Source organism: Scardinius erythrophthalmus (assembly GCF_964197995.2).
Source record: "Scardinius erythrophthalmus genome assembly, chromosome: 17".
NCBI classification, from domain to species: domain Eukaryota; kingdom Metazoa; phylum Chordata; class Actinopteri; order Cypriniformes; family Leuciscidae; genus Scardinius; species Scardinius erythrophthalmus.
The window spans coordinates 31,805,006-31,826,911 of NC_138237.1; the positions used below are offsets into that span (position 1 = coordinate 31,805,006).

Genomic DNA, 21,906 nt, shown 5'->3' on the forward strand with positions numbered 1-21,906 from the left:
GAAGTAAACAATTAGAAGCCAGAATTATACATAGCCTATATACAGCTGTACGTAGTTAATCTGGTTTATATCTTTCATTCTTTTTGGCTAGTAAAAGTTCTGAATGGCCGGTAACTACTAAATTTAGTAGCCAAATTGGCCGGTGAGTGAAAAAGTTAACTTCAAACCCTGAACACAATGCAGCGCTTCAGAGTTCTACGCCAGAATGCCGGCTCATTAGAGATCTTCTCTAGAGATTAGTGAGTTTTATTGTTTTATTGCAGGGGGTTTGATCTCAGCTTTATATCATTATGAGTCAGGAATCTCACGTGACAGTTTGCCGAGGTTGTGGATTACAGGTAATAATGTAAAAAGCCACCTACAGGTAAAAAGACACCTACATCTTGGATGGGCTGAGGGTGAGTTACAGTAATAGCAAATTGTCATTTTTGAGGTCATGGGTGAACTGTCCCTTTAAGCAGCAGCCCTGTCTCACTCCACGCTCATTGGAGTGACGTTACTACTACAGTGCAGTAGGTGGCCGTAATGTTCCAAAAGAGCGATCCACCAATAAACAAGAAGAAGAAGAAGAAGAAGAAGAAAACGCAGGATGTCTGAAAAGGGTATGTACTATGTCTTTCTTTTTTTTCTATCACTTTATACAAATTTAAGGCTGTACATTACTTAATTTTTCTGTTTGACATTATAGCAAACCTAGTCCTCACGAAACGATCTTCAGATCTGCTACATTACGAGAACATACGTAATTCTCATATGAACACACGTACTTCAGTATAGTACAACTTACATTAAAACCCATTTTAAACGCGTATAGAAACAGTTTAAACGATGAAGAGAGTTATATCACAATTATATCACCTTTAAAGCAAAACGCTCGCCATTTTAACACTAGCCAAGGCCTAAAAGTCACATGCAAAACCAATTAATGTTTGTGGTATGAGTCATATTAACCACACACCCCTCTAGCCCTTTACATGAGGTCTTAAGAGAAGCTCTGAATGTGTATAACAAAAACAGCAAAATATATACCTCCCAAAAGTCTGTTTGAAATCGTCCAGTCAAGGACAGAGAAACATTTGCTTGACAGATTGAATTAAACAAGCTCCAAAAAATTATAAAACAGATTCTAAAGATTAATGCTGTCGAAGAAGAAAAGTTTAGGCTTTGTATTAGTATTGGTGTGAATGTGCCAAGTCATGACAAGTCAATCTTGTTGGTTTTATAGTTCAACTTCATTGCACTGCAGATTCGATTTAAACGTGTCTCTTTACTTCAAATCTGTCTGAAAGTGATACTGTGGTCTGTCAGTATATTGGCTGCAGTGGTGTGCTATTTGTGTCTGGCTTATGTCTGAAGTCCAGCAAGGTCACTTCTTTGGCCAAGGATACAGTCACGTAAAGACGCTGACTTCCCACAGTTCCCTCTGGTAGCTCCTTTACACTAAGTGTATTATCCCACCTGGATGGAGAACAAAAGCAGTGCAGTTAAAATGGTTGTGTTTTTCAGGGTTTTCTAACTGCCTTTCTCCTCGACCTTGTTTTGTATTAGTCAGTTTCTGCCCAGAATAGAAAATGAAAGTAACCTTTATGTTTATTGAAAGTTGCTTTCTGTGTATGACACAATATGTTAGAAACAAGGATGTACATGCAGTGACTTGAATATTTTTTCATTTCAATTTTAAAATACATTTTGATATTTTTATTGGGGCATAAAGTAAAAAAAATGTCAGGATGATCCAACTTATGATAATATTTAGAAAAAATATCTAAATAAAATTAAATAATATTCTTGAAACGAAAACCTTGCTAAGAAGTTTTATATAATCTTTTACTGCTATTTCTTAGAAAAACATATTTTAACAAAAGTGAATTGTGGTGCATTTATCGTGTCTTTAAAACATTAGAAAAATACCTATTTGTTAATCAGTTGTCTCAATGTGGGGGCCACTATGATGAAAGAGCTTTTTCTGGGATATTAAACATGTGGTTTGCAAGCAGATTTAAATATGCTGAATGCACATTACTGTTTTCTGACAGACACTGAAACCTTTGATGTCATGGAATTGGCAGAGCATGTGAAGAAACAAAGGTGGTGGAACAAAATGTTTGGCAAAAATCAATCTGGACCAGCTGCTGAGAAGTACTCTGTTGCAACACAGTTGGCCATTGGAGGAGTGACTGGCTGGTAAGTCATTATATGAACAGTGATGTGCATTAAAGCACTGAGTACAGTATAAACAAACCACGGACTCCTGTGTGTCTTTCAGGTGTGCAGGGTACTTGTTCCAGAAAGTTGGGAAGCTTGCAGCATCAGCTGTAGGTGGTGGCTTCTTTTTGCTCCAGGTAAAAAGATATTCAACCAAGTGCTTTTCATAATTGTTGTTTTGACTGTTTAAGCACCGCATAACTGTGTAATCTTCAAATGTACTTTCAGATTGCTCATCACACAGGCTACATTAAAGTAGACTGGAAAAGAGTGGAGCATGATGTGAATATGGCCAAGAAGCAACTGAAGCTAAATTCAGACAAGCCCCCTAAAGAAATGAGAACAAAATTTAACGAGGTAAGAAAATACTACATTTTAGTATGTAAATAAAATTGAATCAGCCTAAAGATAAAGAAAATCTTCAGTAATTTGTAAGTAATGTGCTTAATTGGCATAACAACATTAGCAAAATCCACATAAAATTAGTCAGCATTTTCTTAAAGCAAATTCTTACTTTCTGGTTCTTTGAATAAGTACAGCGGTTTCTTTATTCAAAACACGATTTGTGTAAAGGCTAATGTTTTATGTATTTGAGGAGCAGAGAAGTGTGTCTTAATGTGGTATTTGCAGTCTAGTCATAGCCAATACAGCCTGTGCGTAACACTTCGCCTTTTGTAAGACAAGCTTTTTGCCAAATATATTAAACAACAGTAAAAACTGAGCGCCCAAATAACTACAATAACCTTTGTAACCTGTAAGTAGATCATAACTTAATGTGATGCACTTACTGCCTCAGAGGCAACTGTTCTAATGATGGACAAAACAAAAATCTCCAACATTCGCTGGTGAAAAACCTTGTAACTCCATTTGAGCTTGATTTTGTAAAAATAATATATGAATAAATATTAATATTATAACGACACATGCAAGTGTCTGACCAAAGAAATAGCAACAATACTAACTTTGACAACAATGGGTTTAATCACTTAAAAAAATACATTTACATAATATATATTTCTGAACCTGCGATTTTCGCTGGTTTCAAAACACACCACGCTTGATATAACCTGCCATGGTAACATATATTCGGATAAACTCCTGTGATCCAACAGCTAATGCATTAGCTGCAATTACATTGGATGACTTGAAAACGGAGCACGGGCATTTCACATTTCACAACGTCACATTTGCATAGACCGTTCTATTTGAATTCATGATTGTTGACTGCCAAAGTAAAATATTAAACAGAATGATAAAATTGTTTTATCAACTCTTTCACCACCATTGAAGAGTTATCTCGTCTTTTATGAGAAAACGCTTCCCTGCCATTGAGGAGATTTTACTGCTTTCCGTGTTATCACTGTTATAAGGTAGGGGGCGCTATTACGCATCTCCTGAATGAGTACATTATCTCCAGATCAAAACACAGGGAAAAAAGCAGCAGAAACAAGCAATCTCATATGGGATGTCAAATGTGGACCCAAGAAGGACTCTGCAAGCTTTCGGGGGTGTTGATGGATTTAAGTTCTTTCCGCTGTTATCTGGAAAATATGCAAGTGATCGTGCCGGCGATCGCAGCGGCTTGTGATAACTGCATGATTTTAATACTCCAAAAGATTACAAAAAGTCACAAGTTTTAGGTCGACACAGACAGCAGAGAGTAGACTGGACACATGACTGTTACATACATGTGACATGCTTAATGTTTTTAAATGCAATAAGGGAAGTACTCGTGCACAGAAAGCCGGCTCTCGGACAATTCAGTTCTCTTCCGCAGCTTATATGGCCAAATAGACACAGAATTAAGTCAAAATGCCCATCTTGGTGAGTATTCACGTAACATGGTTGGTTATGTCTTACAGGGTTAGTTCACCCAAAAATAAAAATTATGTCATTAATGACTCACCCTCATGTCGTTCCAAGCCCGTAAGACCTACGTTCATCTTCGGAACACAGTTTAAGATATTTTAGATTTAGTCCGAGAGCTTTCTGTTCCTCCATTGAAAGTCAATGGACGGCATACTGTTCACGTCCAGAAAGGCAATACAGACATCATCAAAGTAGTCCATGTGACATCAGTGGCTCAATCTTAAGTTTATCAAGCGGCGAGAATACTTTTTGTGCGCAAAAAGTAAACAAAAATAACGACTTTATTCCACTATTCATTTCCTTCTCTCTGGGCCTCGAGCTATTTCACGTAGTGTAACTGCGTAGCGCGTCTGTGTTGTACGTCACACGTAGGCTCACTATTGGCCGACGCTGGTCATGTGTGATGCGTGTGACGTACAACACAGACGCGCTACGCAGTTACACTACGTGAAATAGCTCGAGGCCCAGAGAGAAGGAAATGAATAGTGGAATAAAGTTGTTATTTTTGTTTACTTTTTGCGCACAAAAAGTATTCTCGCCGCTTGATAAACTTAAGATCGAGCCACTGATGTCACATGGACTACTTTGATGATGTCTGTATTGCCTTTCTGGACGTGAACAGTATGCCGTCCATTGACTTTCAGGAACAGGGCTTGGAATGACATGAGGGGGAGTCATTAATGACATAATTTTCATTTTTGGGTGAACTAACCCTTTAAGTAGAGTAAACAGTTGAGAAGGAAAGCATGCATGTAACAATATATTGGTTCTGTGCAGCTCTTAAAGTGACAGCAGCCTAGTAAACCTAAATTCCGTCTGTGTGCTTCATGTTAATCAAACAGCAAAATCAAAGAGAAAATCACTCAATGCTCTTGACTAAATAACTTTTGTAGATTTAATAAGAATCTGTATATATTTAATTCATACAGTGAAGACTAAGCAGTGTTTTATTTTTACATTTAATCAATTTCTGTTGTTAAACAAACCTAATGTTGGCCTACCTGAAACCCTAAACCCCCTAGTTCACTGTGACGTTAAAATGACGCTTACTTTTAATGTAATGCTACAGTAAAACACGGCTGTTCACTTTCTGTTGTAGGGATGCTTTCTTCTCACAAAAATAATGTGAAACATGTAGGCTATGTTGGTTATATTATTTTCAGTTTTTAAATATATTTAAATATAATTTATTTATTTTACACACTTAAAGCATTATCATATCACATATTGCATTATTTAACGAGTTATGGCATATTGCATTTTTCTTTAATATCACGCAGCCCTACTTCCAGGTAGATTGTTACCATAGACCAACGCTACTTTTGCGTCATCGAAGGGTAACGCCCCTTTTTGGGGGAAGACAAACGGATTCCCCTGAGAACAGAACTTGCTCGCTCTAGATCTGCAAAGTTTCTTGATAGCAAAAATGGCACAAACATAACGTTACACACTCTCTTTGCCGGCCGAGGACCGTGAGCGGTATTTAAAGAAGCTACTATATACGGGGTTACAGAGGTGTCCCTTTGAAATGGTCGAAAACTGGATTAATGACCCCACGCAGTGGCCAAATATGGACTATTCAGACATCTACCACTATCTCGTGGAATCACCAAGTAGCCTATTTTTTTGTCATTAACACACTAACAGTATGACAAACTAGGCGATGAGGCCATGTCAAGAGGAGTCGATGGTTTACTTGGATCATATTTCACTTGATTTAAGCTATTGACATAGTTTTGTTGTCGACTAGCTATACTAGTTAAAAAGACGAAGCTGCTATCAGCTAACGTTACGTGATTAACGTTAGCTCTCACTAGGCACGCTACCTTGGCTGTTAACTGATTTTACTGTTGAAATAGTGGCAGGCTAGGACTAAAGTGGACTTGGCTGGTTTCTGCTTGTGTCTAGAAAGCGCTAGGACTTTGAAAGTTGTAAAAAGGTTTACAGTGTACGGCAAAATATGGGACCTATATGCATGGGGCATGTTTTTCATTGTCTCTTCCCCACTTAAGTTAAGGACTATTTATGTTTTTAGCCTCTGACATGATTGTTCTGATTACAGTGTTTGAGGGTTTCTAACTAGTATAGCTAACGTTCAATAGCTTAAATCAAGTGAAATATGATCCAAGTAAACCACCGACTCCTCTTGACATGGCCTCATCGTCTAGTTTGTCATACTGTTAGTGTGTTAATGACAAAAAAATAGGCTACTTACTTGGTGATTCCACGAGATAGTGGTAGATATCTGAATAGTCCATATTTGGCCACTGCGTGGGGTCATTAATCCAGTTTTCGACCATTTCAAAGGGACACCTCTGTAACCCCGTATCCAGTAGCTTCTTTAAATACCGCTCACGGTCCTCGGCCGGCAAAGAGTATGCCAGTATGTATGTTTGTGCCATTTTTGCTATCAAGAAACTTTGCAGATCTAGAGCGAGCGAGTTCTGTTCTCAGGGGAATCCGTTTGTCTTCCCTCAAAAAGGGGCGTTACCCTTCGATGACGCAAAAGTAGCATTGGTCTATCTCCAGTTGATTTAAACTACTTAATAATTGCCCAGATAGTGGCAATGAGTCTTCCAACATTTAAACTATTATCTCATAGCCATTTTTGATTTGTGCAGCTAAACAATCTTTTGTCACACATCATTACTGTATTCTCGGGTCTTTCCCATAGTGATGGATGATTTTAGGAATTTGGCCCTTGTCACTTCATATTTAGAGCCCAGTTAAACAGGAAGTCATGACTTATCACTTGAGTGTTGCTGATCACTGAGGTGAACTTAAAAACATACCACATGAATAGGAATATACTTCAGTTAGATTTCTACTCATTAGAATTTGTAGGGATGCCAATCATTGTGGCACATATTTTAGAGATTTTCTTTTAATTTATTCAACATTTAAAATGTATATTCAATTAAAGGTTAGATTTTTGTGAATATTCTCAATGAAAGACTAAGAGGAGAAATAGCAAAAACATTTTCAGTCAGTTTTGCTCATTTTATTTGTGTAGCCCTCTGTATTAAATTTTACTGGAAAACTACAAACCGGCAGCTTTAAGGTTTGCTGTTTTTTTTGTTTTTGTTTTTTATTCAGCTAAGAAGTCACACCATGACGTATCGATCTCCTTTTAGTCACACGTCTTCATGTGATACGAATTCGCAGGTCAGAGTTTACCAAACTTGAGCTTGTGTTTTCTGTCCCATGTTCACATGCATAAAAAGAATGGAAGTCAATGGAACAAAAAGTGTAATGTGTGACCATCCCATAATGCTTTTTGTCATTGATTTACAGCCCTTGAGTTGAATTACATCCAATTTTCTCTTTCCATATAGGTGCAGGTATTTGTCAAGAAGAACATTGTTCTCACAGGGGGCTTTGCTGGAGGATTTCTGCTTGGCCTGGCTTCATAGGAGCTCTCTCATTGATATCTTATACTCTGAGGATGTCTTCTAACTATGTATACAGCAAATTACAGCTTCTGTCTGATATTGCAGCTTGTATTTAACTCAGCACTTATTAGTTCTCTATTTAATAGGTTATGTGTTCATAAGAAAACATTTAAGCTGGCTAGAATGTATGGTTTCAGTTTTTCAGTGTACACTGTTTTTTTTAGTTTGTACTTAACACCTGTTAAATTTATTTATTTGAACATTTTGCTGTATTAGTTTGGAACAATCAATTTCTGAAAAATGACTTAAAAGTCAGTTTATGCAAATAGTTGCAACATTTGAAATTGCCCCAGTTAAAAATCCATATCTAAACTTGCAGAAATATGGTTACTGAGCTAAGTGCATTTAACTGTACAAACTTGAGCTATTTTTGTAATAAATCGGGACATAACCAAGGGTCAATAAAAGTTGCAATTTTAACTGATAATGGCAGAAATGTTAAAATGCAAATTGACAATCAGGTTTTAAACAATGCTGGCTTGCCTTTTTTCTCTTCTTTGTATTGCTGTTATTTATGAAATCCATCTCTATTTTGCCAAATTACAGCTAATGCTTACCACATCGTGATATGATATTCCAGTTTCTTTTTTCTGTGTTTCATGTGACTAATTATAGAAATCCCTGCTGTATTTTCAAACTTGAGGAAATCTTAACTTGACCAACTGGTGTTCAGTGTCACTTAAATAAAATATGAAATGAACTATAAACATGTATAAAAAGGAAATTTACTCTGATGGACTAGATATTAAATGAATAAACAATATTCTCACTAAACTGTACTACTAGGTTGAATAAATAGTGACAGCCAAATGAAAGTTTAAATTTGTAATATATTAGAGACAGGAGAAGAATGACTGTTAGATCCACAAAATTACAATATAGTCTGATAATTGTATTTCACATGTCCTTGAAAGTCTACATTGATCTCTTGCAGCAAATATACACACGTGCTTATTATCCTTCTATTGAATTAATGTCTTAGTGTCTTTTGATTTGTGTTCCTTGGCAAATCCAGAGCAGCAGACAGAGTTTTCATGGACTTCGCAACACTTCCTCATGTCTCGAATCACATCCTCACAACGCCTTTCAATGTATTTGTTGGCTGTTAAAAATACAAGTCACAAAATGGTTAAATGCTTCAAATCAACAGCATGCGATATTCATGCATAGGAAGGTTAACTTAACACTGCTACCTTGTAAACATTTCTGTATGGCACAAGCCTGTTTTTGACAAGGATCTTTCTGTGACATCTTACTTTAGGATATGAACAACCAAGCTCGAGTTTTGAGGAATTATTCCAGTTAAATCCGTCAAACACTAGTAAACACATGTACAATGACGTCACCGACGTGCCGCTGACTTTGCAACTGTATTTCTTCCGGTTGGAAAACAAGAGCCTATCGAACTTTTTTTCTAACGAGCCAACTGCGTTTTAGATTATAGGTGGCACTTCCGGTTTGGGGAAATACCACTCAAAAAGGCTCAAATTAGTTTCAAATCATAAGGTTGCGCTACAAATAATCATTATCCGTCAGTTTGACTTAATGAGCTGTAAAATTTCCTTCACGTCCATGTTCTCATCTTCAGACGTCAGGAGAATAATGCTTTTTATTTTTATTATTATTGCAGAGATCGGGAACATACAAAATAATAAAGCATACATCCATAACAATAATAAAGGAGAAAACAGCAAAAATAAAATAAATAAATAAATAAATACAAAAGAGAGAGGGGGCCATTGGGCTACATCACGAAGAGATCAGAGGCAGAGCAGATCCTAACAGTCCTAATAGCTTTCTTATTAGTAGGCTACTGAAATCACATTGAAATAATTTTCCATTTCTTTTAAGAAGACAGAGAAGACCGGTTTACAGTTTGAAAATTTGCTTTTTCCAATATAATTCCCAAAACATTTAAAAAGTGTAATTAAAAGGAAAGGTGATGGGACACAGTAGTAAACATGCCTCCATCCCACAACTTTTTTTGGAATGTGTTGCAGCCATCAAAATCAAAATTTGTTTATATTTACAAATTACACTTAAGTTGGTCAGTGAAAACTTTGAAAATCTTTTCTTTTTACTTTTGTCAGTTCTTTTATTTATTTATTCATTTATTTGACAGGGACATTGCACAACAAATGTGTTGCACAGACCAGAGATAGCTGCAAGCTAATTTTCATCCGTAGTCCATGGGCAGAGGGTTAGAGTTTCAGAGTTAAATAAAGGTTAAAGAGAATGAACAAATCTTTGATTAAAAAAATCTTGATTTTATTGCATTTTACAAAAAGTTTGGGGTTATATTTTTAACCGTTGACTGCTTTGTTGCCTTGCATAGTCTCAAAAATCTCGGTGGTATTAAGCTGAATACAATGCTATTGTATATGTAAATACATAGCCTTCATCATTTAGCAATTGTGATAACAATAAAAAATGAAGATTGATAATTGTTATTATTCCAAATTAAATGTTTGGCAAATCAATATCATAGGCCTAATTATTGATATGAACAATTATGTTTTATCTTTACAAGTAAGAGTGATTTACTGATATGTCAAATAATTTCAGTTTAAGAAATTATTATATCTGTAATTGTATTTGAATAGCATTATTATTGTGATATTTAACTAGTTACAATTACAGATATAAAGAATGACACTTTTTCTAATAGTCGAAATTCAGTTTTTGTTATCAAGAATTTTGTGAGAGATTAGGCTATTTGTGTTTTTACTTGTGAAAATTTCTGATATCAAGAATTACCATTGTTACTAGTAGAAATTCCATTACTGATTTCAAGAATTATCATTGTGGTAAAAACTGAATTGCTGATATGGAAAAATCAGCTTGTCAAACACAACAAAAATAATAAGTGAATCTAACATTTCCTCACCGTAAATAAACTGACTGTCTTGTGATTTTCAATCCAGTTTGAAACATCCAAATGAGTTATGTGAATAATGTCATGTTGAAGAAACAATACCTCATGCGATTCTTGACTGTATCGAATATGAACAATAAAGGAACAATATGATAGAAGACATTAAGAAAAATGGAATTCAAGAATTAAATGTTAAGGTTTTTTTTAAAAAAAAATGGTCAAGTAAAATAAACAGTAAAGCTTTCTTTGATTTTATTAGGGAGACAAGGCTGATACATCTAAAACTGTGTTCCACAGTCCGGAGCAGAAGATGGCGGTAAATGCACCTATTACGCAGGTAGCCAGCCGCCATTAAAAACCAAGAAGAAGAAGGAGGAGGAGTTAAATATAGCGCATGCGCTTTACTGATGTGGAAGTGTTGGACAGTGATAAACAAACAAATAAATCAGACCAAAAGATTAACTATTAGATTGTAATACTTATCATGGCAGTAAACGCGGTACATTTAGAGTCAGACGCATTTCTAGTATGTATGAATCATGCTCTGAGTACGGAGAAGGAGGAAGTAATGGGGCTCTGCATTGGCGAGGTTTGATTATCTGGCGTTTATCAATTGTTTTGTATAAATATGGCAAACTGCAACTGGTGTGTTTATGAACCTTTGTAGGCTAACTGTGTAAACGACTTATCTCCATCAGGTGGACACAAACCGCATTGTGCAGATTCATTCTGTCATCATTCTGCGTCGATCAGACAAGAGGAAAGACAGAGTGGAGATTTCCCCAGAGCAGCTTTCAGCAGCATCCACTGAAGCTGAGATATCCTTTCTCAATTGATATATACTTATCATATATTCATTTTATCTGTGTAAGGGGATTTTTTGGGGGGTTATATAGGGCTATTTTTTTTTTGTTTTGCCCCATTCTGCAATACAAACATTGCACTAAAAAAAAAGTTTGCTCTGTATTCTTTAAAGGAGAACTCCGGTCAATTTTAACATTGAGCTCATTTTTTTGTACATTTGGAGTGCTGTCAATACAGAGAACAATGACAAAAATCGGTGTTGCCTACACCGAGTTATTCTATTTTTAAAATTTGCACCCTGTTGACTTCAATGGGGCAAGTACTAAACCTGCTTTTAGCCTCTTAACATCCTTGATGTGTCATTACAAGTGCACAGAAAATGTGAGTGATTCCTTCTGAGTGAACACGAGTGAATCTGACTGCAGTAGATGTGAAAGATATGTATAAAAATGATGTTATTCGATTGCCGAGTTCACGCGCATAGGTTTAGTTACCTATGATCACGCGCGTGAACTCGGCAATCGATTACTGTGGACTTCAACCGAAAACAGGATGTAAACACAGGTATTTGCGCTGGCTTAAAGGGGTCATATAATGCCATTTTTGTACAAGCTAATATGATTCTTTAGGGTCTAAACTAAAAGTTTGTAATATACTTTAATTAAAAATTCTCATTAGTATTGTAAGAAAACACTCATTTTACCTGGTCAAAAACAGCTCTGTTTTCAGCACGCCGTTTCAGTGCATGTGTCTTTAAATGATAATGAGCTTTGCTCACCCCGCCCCTCTGTTCTGTGCGGACACCGTTTCTAACACAATAACCACGCGTTGTTCATTATAAACGTGGGATTATGAATTCTATTGAGAACGTCGTACATAGAAAACATGCCGTAATGTACCCGGAGTGTAAACCTTAGATGCATTCATCATGAAGCGTGCAGCAAGGTTTGCAAATTTGCAAAGATTAATATAAATATTAATATAAAGGTTAATAAAACATCACACTCACTTCTGGAGGTTCAGCAGGAACACGTTGGTACCGATCCGTTTTTTCTCGTTTGTAAAGCTGTCTGGTGTGAAATGATTCACGCAAACAGGAAAGCACAGACGATCGTGGGGAATCCCCGTGAGGGAATCCCCGCGTCAATCCTTTGGGCATATCGCTTCAAAAACAAAACTCAGCCACTGCATCTTCAACGGCTCGGATTTAGGAACATCCAAATGACTGCTGTGTTCCTTATTACACCGAAGAACAATCACAGACGCCATTCTGCTCATAGACAGCGCTCCAGTGAGGGTATCAACAATGACGCGCGGACTATGATTGACAGCTCGCTCATGAGCGAGGGCAGGTCTGTGTTGAAACGCTGCAGCTGTCAATCACAATCGTGGGAGGGGCGTCCGAACGGAGGTCGAACGGCTTGATTTCAGAGAGGGTCAAACATATAAGGAGATTAAAAAAAAAACACTGGATGGATTTTTATCATTTTATGATGGTTGTGTACAGGCACTGCCAACACACATTTCAGTACAATCAACTTGTAAAAGTGCATGTACCATTATATGACCCCTTTAAATAACATCATTTTTATACATATCTTTCACATCTACTGCAGTCAGATTCACTCGTGTTCACTCAGAAGGAATCACTCACATTTTCTGTGCACTTGTAATGACACATCAAGGATGTTAAGAGGCTAAAAGCAGGTTTAGTACTTGCCCCATTGAAGTCAACAGGGTGCAAATTTAAAAAATAGAATAACTCGGTGTAGGCAACACCGATTTTTGTCGTTGTTCTCTGTATTGACAGCACTCCAAATGTACAAAAAAATGAGCTCAATGTTAAAATTGACCGGAGTTCTCCTTTAAGGACATGTGCTATGGTGGCAAGGTGTTGTTTTGGCAAGTACCATGGTATTTCTCAGTCTGGAGAACAATGTAAATACATTCAATACCGTGGCATACATTAAACACTGCCATGAATATATATATATATATGTATGTATGTATATATACATGCATGCATGCATACATACATATACATATATATTTTAAGGAGATATCTGTATACTGTACTGGGAAAAGGCCCATTCACACAAATGAAATGACAATAACTATACATATAAATGATAAAGATATAGTTCTAAAAATCATTACCACCACAACTATAAAGATAATGGCACAGAGAAACGATATAGTTGGAATCATTCTTTCGAGCTGATGAATGATAAAAACAATGACAGCCAATCAGAATCCACCAAACTGTAAAGAGCTTGAGCATTTAAAGCGGCAGATGACAGAACTACCTGTCTGCTGGTGCAGACACTAATGTAGTTATCTTTATAGGTATTGTTCCTGGTGTGAATCGGCCTGAACAGTTGTAATAGAGTGGTGCAGGCATGACGTCAAAACACGGAAGACTAATTCGCCGCCGGTTCCTTCAGTATTTTCCTACAGGGTTAACTACCTCATTGCACTTTGCATTCTAGGTAGTCGCTGCCATGTTTTTGGATGCACTCAGGCGTACAATGATAACACAAATCACCAGAGAGAAAAAAAAGAGTGTATTTACATTAATACTTTTTAAGAACTGCTTGCACCAAATTAGAATAAATGGGCTAATATTTGAAAGTACCTTTGAGCGCTCAGTTGTGCGGCCAAGACAAGCAGACGTGCTTTCATACATTATTTATGGGGTTCATTGGGTTGCTGACGTCACGTTCCCATTCTCTTTAATGGGGGTTTTCAATTTATGAGTAAAATAAAGCTTGTGGTAAACATAACTTGTCGATACTTTGATGTTTTGTTCTACAATGTAAATAACACAACCATACTGAAAACACAATTTTTGGGGTGTGAGAGTGTGAAGTTTAGGTTATAGAACAAAACGTCAAAGTATCGTCAAGTTATGTTTACCACAAGCTTTATTTTACACATTAATTGAAAACCCCATTATAAAACCCTATAGGAAAATTTCGAGGGAACCAGTGGTGAATTAGTCTTCCAGGGTCAGACGTCATCCCTGCACCACTCTATAGCTTTCGTTAATGAGTTGCCGACAAACATTACTATAATATATGAGAGTTAAACCAGTTATTAGTTAACATTCAATAGTTATACATTTTCATACCGTGGGTCTAAAATGTCTGAGACATGTTGAAACTCAAAATGTAATTTTGCTTTGTAATAAGCGCAGTTTTAGGATTTTAAAACAATTTAAAACGAAGAACCAATATGATGTGAAATGAGCAAGAAATATTCTGCACTATTTCTTGGTCATCAATCAAGCAAATTTGTGACATTCATGGATCATTCTCAGATCATCCTGAATAACACAGATCATGAGGTTTTGTATAAACTGATGTGTTGCTGCTGAGGCGAAAGGAGGACATACCAAATTGATCACAAGATCTTCTGAAATTCGAATTCATGACTTGACTTGACTTGACTGACTGACTTGACTTTTTACTCAAATTGATATGCTGGAAATATATGAATATTGTGAATTTCTTTATTCTGCTGAACACACAATATATATATAAAAAAAGATATTTTGAAGAATGTTGGTAACCAAACAGTTGATGTACCCCAGTGACTTCCATAGTATTTTTTTTCATACTATGGAAGTCAATGGGTCCCATTAACTGTTTGGTTTCCCAACATTCTTCAAAATATCTTCTTTTGTGTTCAGCAGAAGAAAAAATATCATACAGGTTTTTTAAGGGTCAGTAAATTATGACAGAATTTTCATTTTTGGGTGAACTATCCCTTTAAGGGATATTTTAATATTTTAAGGGATATTTATTTTAAAGTGTAATCCTCCTGACCAGATACTCTTTTAGCATATTTTCTTAAAATGAAGCACAGGTTGGCTGAGATGACAGGACGTCCCATGAGGGTTGTGGGTTGGTACCACTCTCATCCACACATCACTGTGTGGCCATCACATGTTGGTTAGTATCATCTTTTATACATATTGTTTTTATTTTGTGTGTTTTTTAATTTATAATGTTTATTTTTTATTTTTATTAATGCATGTATTATGCATTATTATATTCCCTTTATTTCTTTTAATTTGACTTGATCTTTGCATTATACAGATGTTAGGACTCAAGCAATGTATCAGATGATGGATCAGGGATTTGTTGGACTCATCTTCTCATGCTTTATAGAAGATAAAAACACAAAGGTATGTCAAGCAAACCATCTTGACAGGAAATAATTTTTTTTTAACCTTGGCTGCTCTTTCTGTTTCTCTTGCAGACCGGTAGAGTTCTGTATACCTGTTTCCAGTCAGTACAGGCCCAGAAAGGCTCAGAGTAAATAAACTGCTTTTTATTTTAAAAAACACATTTAAGGCATTTAAATATAAGCCTTTAAATTATTAGCTTCATTTTCTGTAAACCAAAACCAGTCCACACCTGATTATTTGTTTGTTTTAATATAACTCTAAATGTTTGATTCATTGTTTAACAGGTTCACAAACATGGTAAAGCCAAGTCAGTGCTATTGCCTTTTGTAGTGTGAAAGAAAAAGTATTTTGTGCAGTGTTTTTGATCATAAATATAGAAATGACATTCCTCTCTTATGACAAGGTATGAGCGGATTGAGATCCCAATCCATGTAGTCCCACATGAAGCCATTGGAAAAGTATGTCTGGAGTCTGCCGTGGAACTGCCCAGAATCCTCTGTCAAGAAGAACAGGATACGTACAGAAGGATTCACAGGTATAGGCCATTACCAGAGTTATCCATTTGCTCGTTTAAGGTTACTTTAATTCATTTATAAATTTCATGGATATATTTCCCTGTGGCTATATTTTAGATTATTTTACATAGTAAATGGTTGCTTATGACCTCAAGCAATATGTATTTTTTTTCCTCCCAATTTCCTTTTTTTCAGTTTAACTCATCTGGATCCAATCACAAAGATACATAATGGATCAGGTAATGCAATTACAAAATCTAGTTTGTATTTCATGAAGGAATTAGCAGTGCTTTCACGGCAGCAAATGAATACTGTTAGGCCTGGTTTTACAGACAGGCCTTAGATTAAGCCAGGATTAGGCCTTAGTTCAAATAGGACAGTAAAGTAGTCTTTATAAATGTGCCTTAGAAAAAAACATTACTGGTGTGCATCTTGAGACAAAACAATGGCACTGACATATTTTAAGATCTGTCAGAGCAAGTTTCTTTCAGTTAAAACAGCTCAAACATGCATTTTAGTCTGGAACTAGGCTTAAAGGCGGGCGTACACGGTGCGAGTTCGGACCAGGATCGGACACTCGGGAGGTCGTGAGATATTGCACACGTTGCGAGTCAGTTTAACTGATAATCGCGTCAATGCAGCTGGTACACGGCACGACTGTCCTGCACGAATTTTATCCCGAGCCGGCAGCAATCACGTGAGCTTTCGCGCTAAACACAGAGACCGTCAATATTGCATGCAGGCAAAGCTTCAGATAGAAAAAATGACAGAAATGTGTGTGCAAATGATTTGTTGTAAAGCAGAGAACAGTAGCCATTCAACATAAAAACTAGAGAGAGAGAGAATTATTATTTTTATTTTATTATTTTTATTTAATATTATTATTATTATTTTCTGTAGTACAATGTTCAAAATAATTTTCTATGCTGTTTTGATGCTTTGGCAATACAATTGTATTTTTGTCATGCCAATAAAGCTTTATTGAATTGAACAGAATTGAATTGAGAGAAGTGTGTGTGTGTGTGTGTGTGTGTATGAGAGTGTGAGAGAGGGAGAGAGACAGTGTATGCGCACGCTGTATGGTTGCTGCCACTGAGGTATAGCCCCACGTGGTTGTGTATAATTTGGAAATAGGGGACAGCTGGTGAAAATCGGGCCGACTCCCCGAATTATTTAAACATGTTTAAAGATGATCGGGAGGTCGGGGAGGTGCTTATAACGTGCTCGGCTCGGCTCGTAATTCCTCTCACACGCTGCGAGCCGCGACCATGCGAGCATCACCGATTCCACTCGATTTCTCCCGAGTGAAAAAAATCATCTGCGAGCTCGTAAAAACAGCAAAAATCGCACCGTGTACGCCCGCCTTAAGCCTTGTCTGTGAAACCGGGGGTTAAAGTTTTAGGTTGACGGTTAGACTGTTGTGTTTTTAAAACGCCATGAGTGTAACTAGGTGCTGAGCATCTTTTTCACACTGAAGCACTGAGCGCGCTGCATTTTTTACTGGTCGCCGAGAGCTGTAGGTCATCACTGATGTAATTTTCAATCAGAACACGTTTCACTCAGCAGAATTTTGAATCCCAGACAGGTGCAGATATTTAGGATGCTATATATCTCATGGGCATAGGTGGCGCATTGTCGATTCTCTCAGATCGCGTCTTTGATAATGCACACTGCGTGTTTGTCACTCGCGTGAATGAGCACCGATTTTCCTCTGATTTCGGGCATTTGTCAACGATTTCACAAAACCTGTTGGTGAGTGAAAATCAGGGCTGAAATCGCTAATTGTGACCTCGGCATTAGTGGAAGAGAAAGGGTCCACAGAAGGATGTTAAATGCCTCAGGGGGTACGCCGCTGTCAAAAGTTTGGGAACCACTGGTATAGATCAATCTGTTCATGCAAAATATTTTTTTTAATACAAGATCATTTGTCAATTTATTAATTATAAATCATTATATAAAAGTATTTTTGGGTATGGTGTGGGATTAACCTAGTTATTTTCATAAATTTGAAGACTTTAGAACCATTTTGTTTTTTTTACAGTTGTGCTTTTGTAATTTGTATGTATGTGTGCTTCTCAGTCTTCACGAAAAACCTTTGCAGTCAGATGTCGGCCATAAGCGGCCCGCTGCTGCAGTGGCTGGAAGATCGACTGGAACAGAATAAACAAAGTATCATCAAACTCCAGAAAGAGAAGGAGCAACTGACACAAGAACTGGCTGCATTATAAGGAGAATGATAGGAAGCAATGAGAGTTTTAGCAAATCCTTAAAAGCCTCATTCTTTTTTTCATTCCTTTATGGGTTTCCAATGAAAGCGTTGGCCTTTCTGCCCTACTGCCCCTGTTGGATCGGAAATCACTGGGAGAGCAAAGACAGGATATCTGTACTTCCACATTATGTGATCTCAGTGCATAACTAGCACTGTCTCAGTGCTTCCAGACAAATATTTGAATTATGAACCCTCTTAGTGCTGTCTGCCACTCTTTACACTCTTTTGTAATGTTTTAACTCATCTATCAGCTTCTGCTTATTGTCATGTGTATAAACACACACAGACACATATATAGGTTTTACAAGCTGGTGTGTTTTGTTGATGTATGTGTACACTGAACAAACAATGACAAAATGCACGTTCTAATAATTGTTCTATAAGAGTGATAGTGATGGATATTTTTTCACTGATGCTATTTCTTAAGCTGTAAATCTCTGAATGTATAAACATGCCATTTTGAAATGACAATGTAAAAACCTGCATGGAATATAGAGTGGCTTGTCTGTTGTATTAACTGAATGTTTCTTTTCTCACTTTTCTCTTCATTAACTAAATTCAGTTTGGAATGTGTGTTTGGAAATCAAAACTATAACACCATAGACTCTGAAATACTTTGCACGGGACACACTCGCAAACAGCTATACTCGCAAACAGCTATAAACATTTTTCATCATTTACATGCAGATTTTCAGTCTATACTGAACGTTTCTGTGAATGTCAAGCAGCTCCCTGGTCGAACAGCCTGGCACTTAGACCATGCATAGAAAAGTGTGATAAAGAGCTTTTCCAGATGAAATACTAAAATTAACATTTAAGCTGACAGTTTGAAAGACCTGAAACTGGTTAAGAGTTCATTTATTTTTTAACTGCAGTCCTGTCCTACACTTATCTGTCATATCTTTTTCCCTTATCAACAAGATAAGACACACTGGTGCTGACTAATCTTACCTAAATGTTTTAATATAAAACCAGTAGTGTACTATAAAAAAACACTTTGTATGATAAAATATTAATCTAACTGAAAACCCAATGGATTCATGTTTTATTTCTTGTCACTAGGTGGCACTTGTGTCCATGTTGAACTGCAGAGTCTTTAATCTCTTTAGATTGTGAAACTGGTCAAGCAGACAGACAGAGTACTAGCAGTGTATATAATTTATTTGGCATGCATGCTATTAACAATATTGAGGTGTGCAGTTATAATAAACACCAGTCTATCAATTCTTCTTGCTATGAGGGAATCATAAAGTGTTATGTTCCATACCATATTGCAAAATGGATACTTACGATTCTAGATGTTGACTGGTCAGTAAAATACATTTTATGTAGTTACTATGAGGAAAACATCACTGCGCTGCACACATAGAGCGAACTAGAGAACTGTTAATAGATCAGGCACTATATCTTCTAGCGGAAATATTTTAGAAATATATTTTTACATGAGGAATAATGATGATACAATTTTGTGTCTTAAATATTTATGTCGTATAAAAGCAGTAAGTCACTCAAGGCTGGAATACATGCTCATTTACCAAGCAGTCGTGAGTGCAGTTTCTTTATTCAAAGTGAAAAATTGAGGGGGAAAAAGGGGTTGAGAATAATGCATCTTCGATCTATAAGCTTATGACTTTTTAATACTATTTATTCTTTGAAAGCGAGCTGTGTTTTGATGCAACATTAATGCCAGTCTGAAGCAATCTCATATTGCTCTTACAGTTACAGTTGTTTATAGACATGGCCCTTCTGCAGTGCCATTATCAGACACCTTCACCATACTTTTACATAATTTTTGTCCTTGAGAAATGAAATCTCAGGCATTGAACCAGGCTGCTATATATTGTCTAACATCTGGAAGTGCAAATGCTCATTTAGAATAAATGTCCTATATTTATTGCTATGTATAGTGGACCATAAAGTCATACCATTTTGTATTATGGCAAGGCCTTACACTCCACTAGAATGACTTGTATGTGAGTAAAAGCACTCATCCTGGGACTGGAAGCAAGCAGGTAATATTAAGGCTGTGCTTTGAGACTGATGGAGAGAGCGAAGACACTTCCCCCTCCTTGTGCATCAGCATAGTGGTTATTACTCCTGGCAGAAAACTGCCATTTATTTAGTGTGAAGGCAAGTTGCCTGTAAACCTGAAGCCTCTATAAATCTGAAATGGTGTGCGTGGGGTGTGGGGGTGAAGTGAAGTGAAGGGGGTAGAATTTATAAGTGTTTGGAGGGCATTCTGTTTGATGAGATGCCTAGGGGACCTTGGGCCCTTGGATATATTTATGGCAGAGGGGCCAATGGGGTAGTGGACAATGACGTCCCAGAGGCAAACAGTGTTTAATTAACACCTCCAAAATAGGCAGGACAGAGCTCATACTGTCACCACACGACAAAATATGCTGGTGGTTTGGCTCTTGTGTTCCATCTAGAAGTATAAAATCTGTCTCACCCTTTTTTTTTTAAAGCTGATGTACGTTAATTATAGGATGTTGTTACATTTTCTTTTCCCAGCTCAATACGCAGACACAGCTGTAATAAGGTTGACTTTCTGTAAAGTGCAAACTCAAACAAACAGAACAATGTTTTCACAGAGTTAGAGTATCCTGACTAGCACAACACAGCTCAACATATGGCATGATGGGGCAGGAGTGTTTACATGTTTGGAAAAAAACATCAAAGGCACAATATGCAAGATTTTTTGATTAAAATATCCAAGAACACTAAAGCAATGTTATATATTTTGTTGACTTGTGTACTTATATTATCCTAAATGTTTCCAACAATGTTTATATCCAGAGAAATACATAATTTTAATATTGTAGAATAACGGCCTGTGTCATTGGCCTGTCAATGACGTCATATCCGTGCTACCCTTGATTTCCAGGTTTACTTCTGTAGAAACAATGGAAACACCAAAGACGCTTTAATGTATTATGTGTTTTATTAGACATCTGAGCAAATGTTTGGATACCTTTGTCGACAGAAAACTAAACATTGTCATATAGCTCAACACAGTTAGTCTGTGAAACTCTTGTTTTCTTGATTTACCACGAGTAACATGTTTGTACCATGTCTCAGAGACAATGCTATTTTGTCAAGTGGGTAACATAGCATAATCAGACAGAGCTTTATTTTTAGTAACAATACACTATTTTCTCCAAGAAAATATATTTTTAAATGAATTACATGCCATTTAGCAACACAAGTCATCCAGATTTTATTTATAAGATATTCTAATATCAATCTAGTTTACTGCAATGTGCAACGTAACAACATAACTTTCAACACACTGAAATGTATTTTTAGTATGATTGTAAAACAGCACAACGTTACCCCACATTTTCAATTCATCAGATAAAGTGACCAGTATGTTTTATTAGAATGAACTAAAACTATGTGAATTTAAGTGATCAAATGTTACTATAACAAAGCTCAAGTTCAGGGAAGAATGAGGCAGACATTAAACATAGCTTTAATCGTAAAATATAAATAAACAACTAAAGAAAGGAGCAGCAGTGGCCGACTGCAGCATATAAGCATAATAAAAACAGCAACGTAAAATGTCCCAGGCTCTCGGCCCCGCCCTGCTTCACAATAATGTTAATAAAACTTTAATTTATTAGTTCATCCATGAACATGATTTCTGCCCAAGTCCTGTCAGATTGCTTTCCATCACTGTGATGGAATCCCATAATTCCATGCTCATTCACAGTGTCATCAAG

The 21,906-nt window shown here is 36.6% G+C and overlaps 3 protein-coding genes across 4 annotated transcripts; 2 read left to right on the forward strand and 1 right to left on the reverse strand.

Annotated features, from left to right (window-relative positions):
* The first annotated feature begins 408 nt into the window (after positions 1-408).
* Positions 409-8,093, forward strand: fundc2 (fun14 domain containing 2). Of its 2 annotated transcripts, XM_081390193.1 has the most exons (6): positions 495-602; positions 2,037-2,184; positions 2,267-2,342; positions 2,434-2,562; positions 7,171-7,239; positions 7,410-8,093. In XM_081390193.1, exons 1-6 carry the CDS (start codon positions 590-592, stop codon positions 7,485-7,487), a joined length of 513 nt encoding a protein of 170 aa, XP_081246319.1. In that variant the 5' UTR covers positions 495-589; the 3' UTR covers positions 7,488-8,093. The 2 variants fall into 2 exon arrangements, with proteins under 2 accessions (XP_081246320.1, XP_081246319.1); XM_081390194.1 differs by lacking the exon at positions 7,171-7,239 and having other exon boundaries at positions 409-602.
* A 243-nt stretch (positions 8,094-8,336) lies between these two features.
* Positions 8,337-8,871, reverse strand: cmc4 (C-x(9)-C motif containing 4 homolog). The gene is made up of 2 exons (XM_081390195.1): positions 8,720-8,871; positions 8,337-8,628 (listed from the first exon to the last, which is right to left on the reverse strand). Exons 1-2 carry the CDS (start codon positions 8,775-8,777, stop codon positions 8,489-8,491), a joined length of 198 nt encoding a protein of 65 aa, XP_081246321.1. The 5' UTR covers positions 8,778-8,871; the 3' UTR covers positions 8,337-8,488.
* Positions 8,872-10,794: 1,923 nt separating this feature from the next.
* Positions 10,795-18,750, forward strand: brcc3 (BRCA1/BRCA2-containing complex, subunit 3). The gene is made up of 8 exons (XM_081391616.1): positions 10,795-10,990; positions 11,100-11,219; positions 15,071-15,158; positions 15,306-15,394; positions 15,469-15,524; positions 15,801-15,932; positions 16,108-16,151; positions 17,992-18,750. The coding sequence occupies exons 1-8, from the start codon at positions 10,886-10,888 to the stop codon at positions 18,138-18,140; spliced, it is 783 nt and encodes a 260-aa protein (XP_081247742.1). The 5' UTR covers positions 10,795-10,885; the 3' UTR covers positions 18,141-18,750.
* The last annotated feature ends 3,156 nt before the right edge of the window (positions 18,751-21,906 follow it).

Bases quoted from the DNA above. Each gene is read 5' to 3' on its own strand.
- fundc2 (XM_081390193.1), top strand. The intron at 2,563-7,170 runs GTAAGAAAATAC...TTTTTTATTCAG, and splicing joins TGAGAACAAAATTTAACGAG to CTAAGAAGTCACACCATGAC. The intron at 7,240-7,409 runs GTCAGAGTTTAC...CTTTCCATATAG, and splicing joins CATGTGATACGAATTCGCAG to GTGCAGGTATTTGTCAAGAA.
- cmc4 (XM_081390195.1), bottom strand. From the start codon at position 8,777: ATGTCACAGAAAGATCCTTGTCAAAAACAGGCTTGTGCCATACAGAAA. The intron at 8,629-8,719 runs GTAGCAGTGTTA...TATTTTTAACAG, and splicing joins CATACAGAAATGTTTACAAG to CCAACAAATACATTGAAAGG.
- brcc3 (XM_081391616.1), top strand. From the start codon at position 10,886: ATGGCAGTAAACGCGGTACATTTAGAGTCAGACGCATTTCTAGTATGT. The intron at 11,220-15,070 runs ATATCCTTTCTC...AAAATGAAGCAC, and splicing joins CAGCATCCACTGAAGCTGAG to AGGTTGGCTGAGATGACAGG. The intron at 15,159-15,305 runs GTTAGTATCATC...TGCATTATACAG, and splicing joins TGTGTGGCCATCACATGTTG to ATGTTAGGACTCAAGCAATG.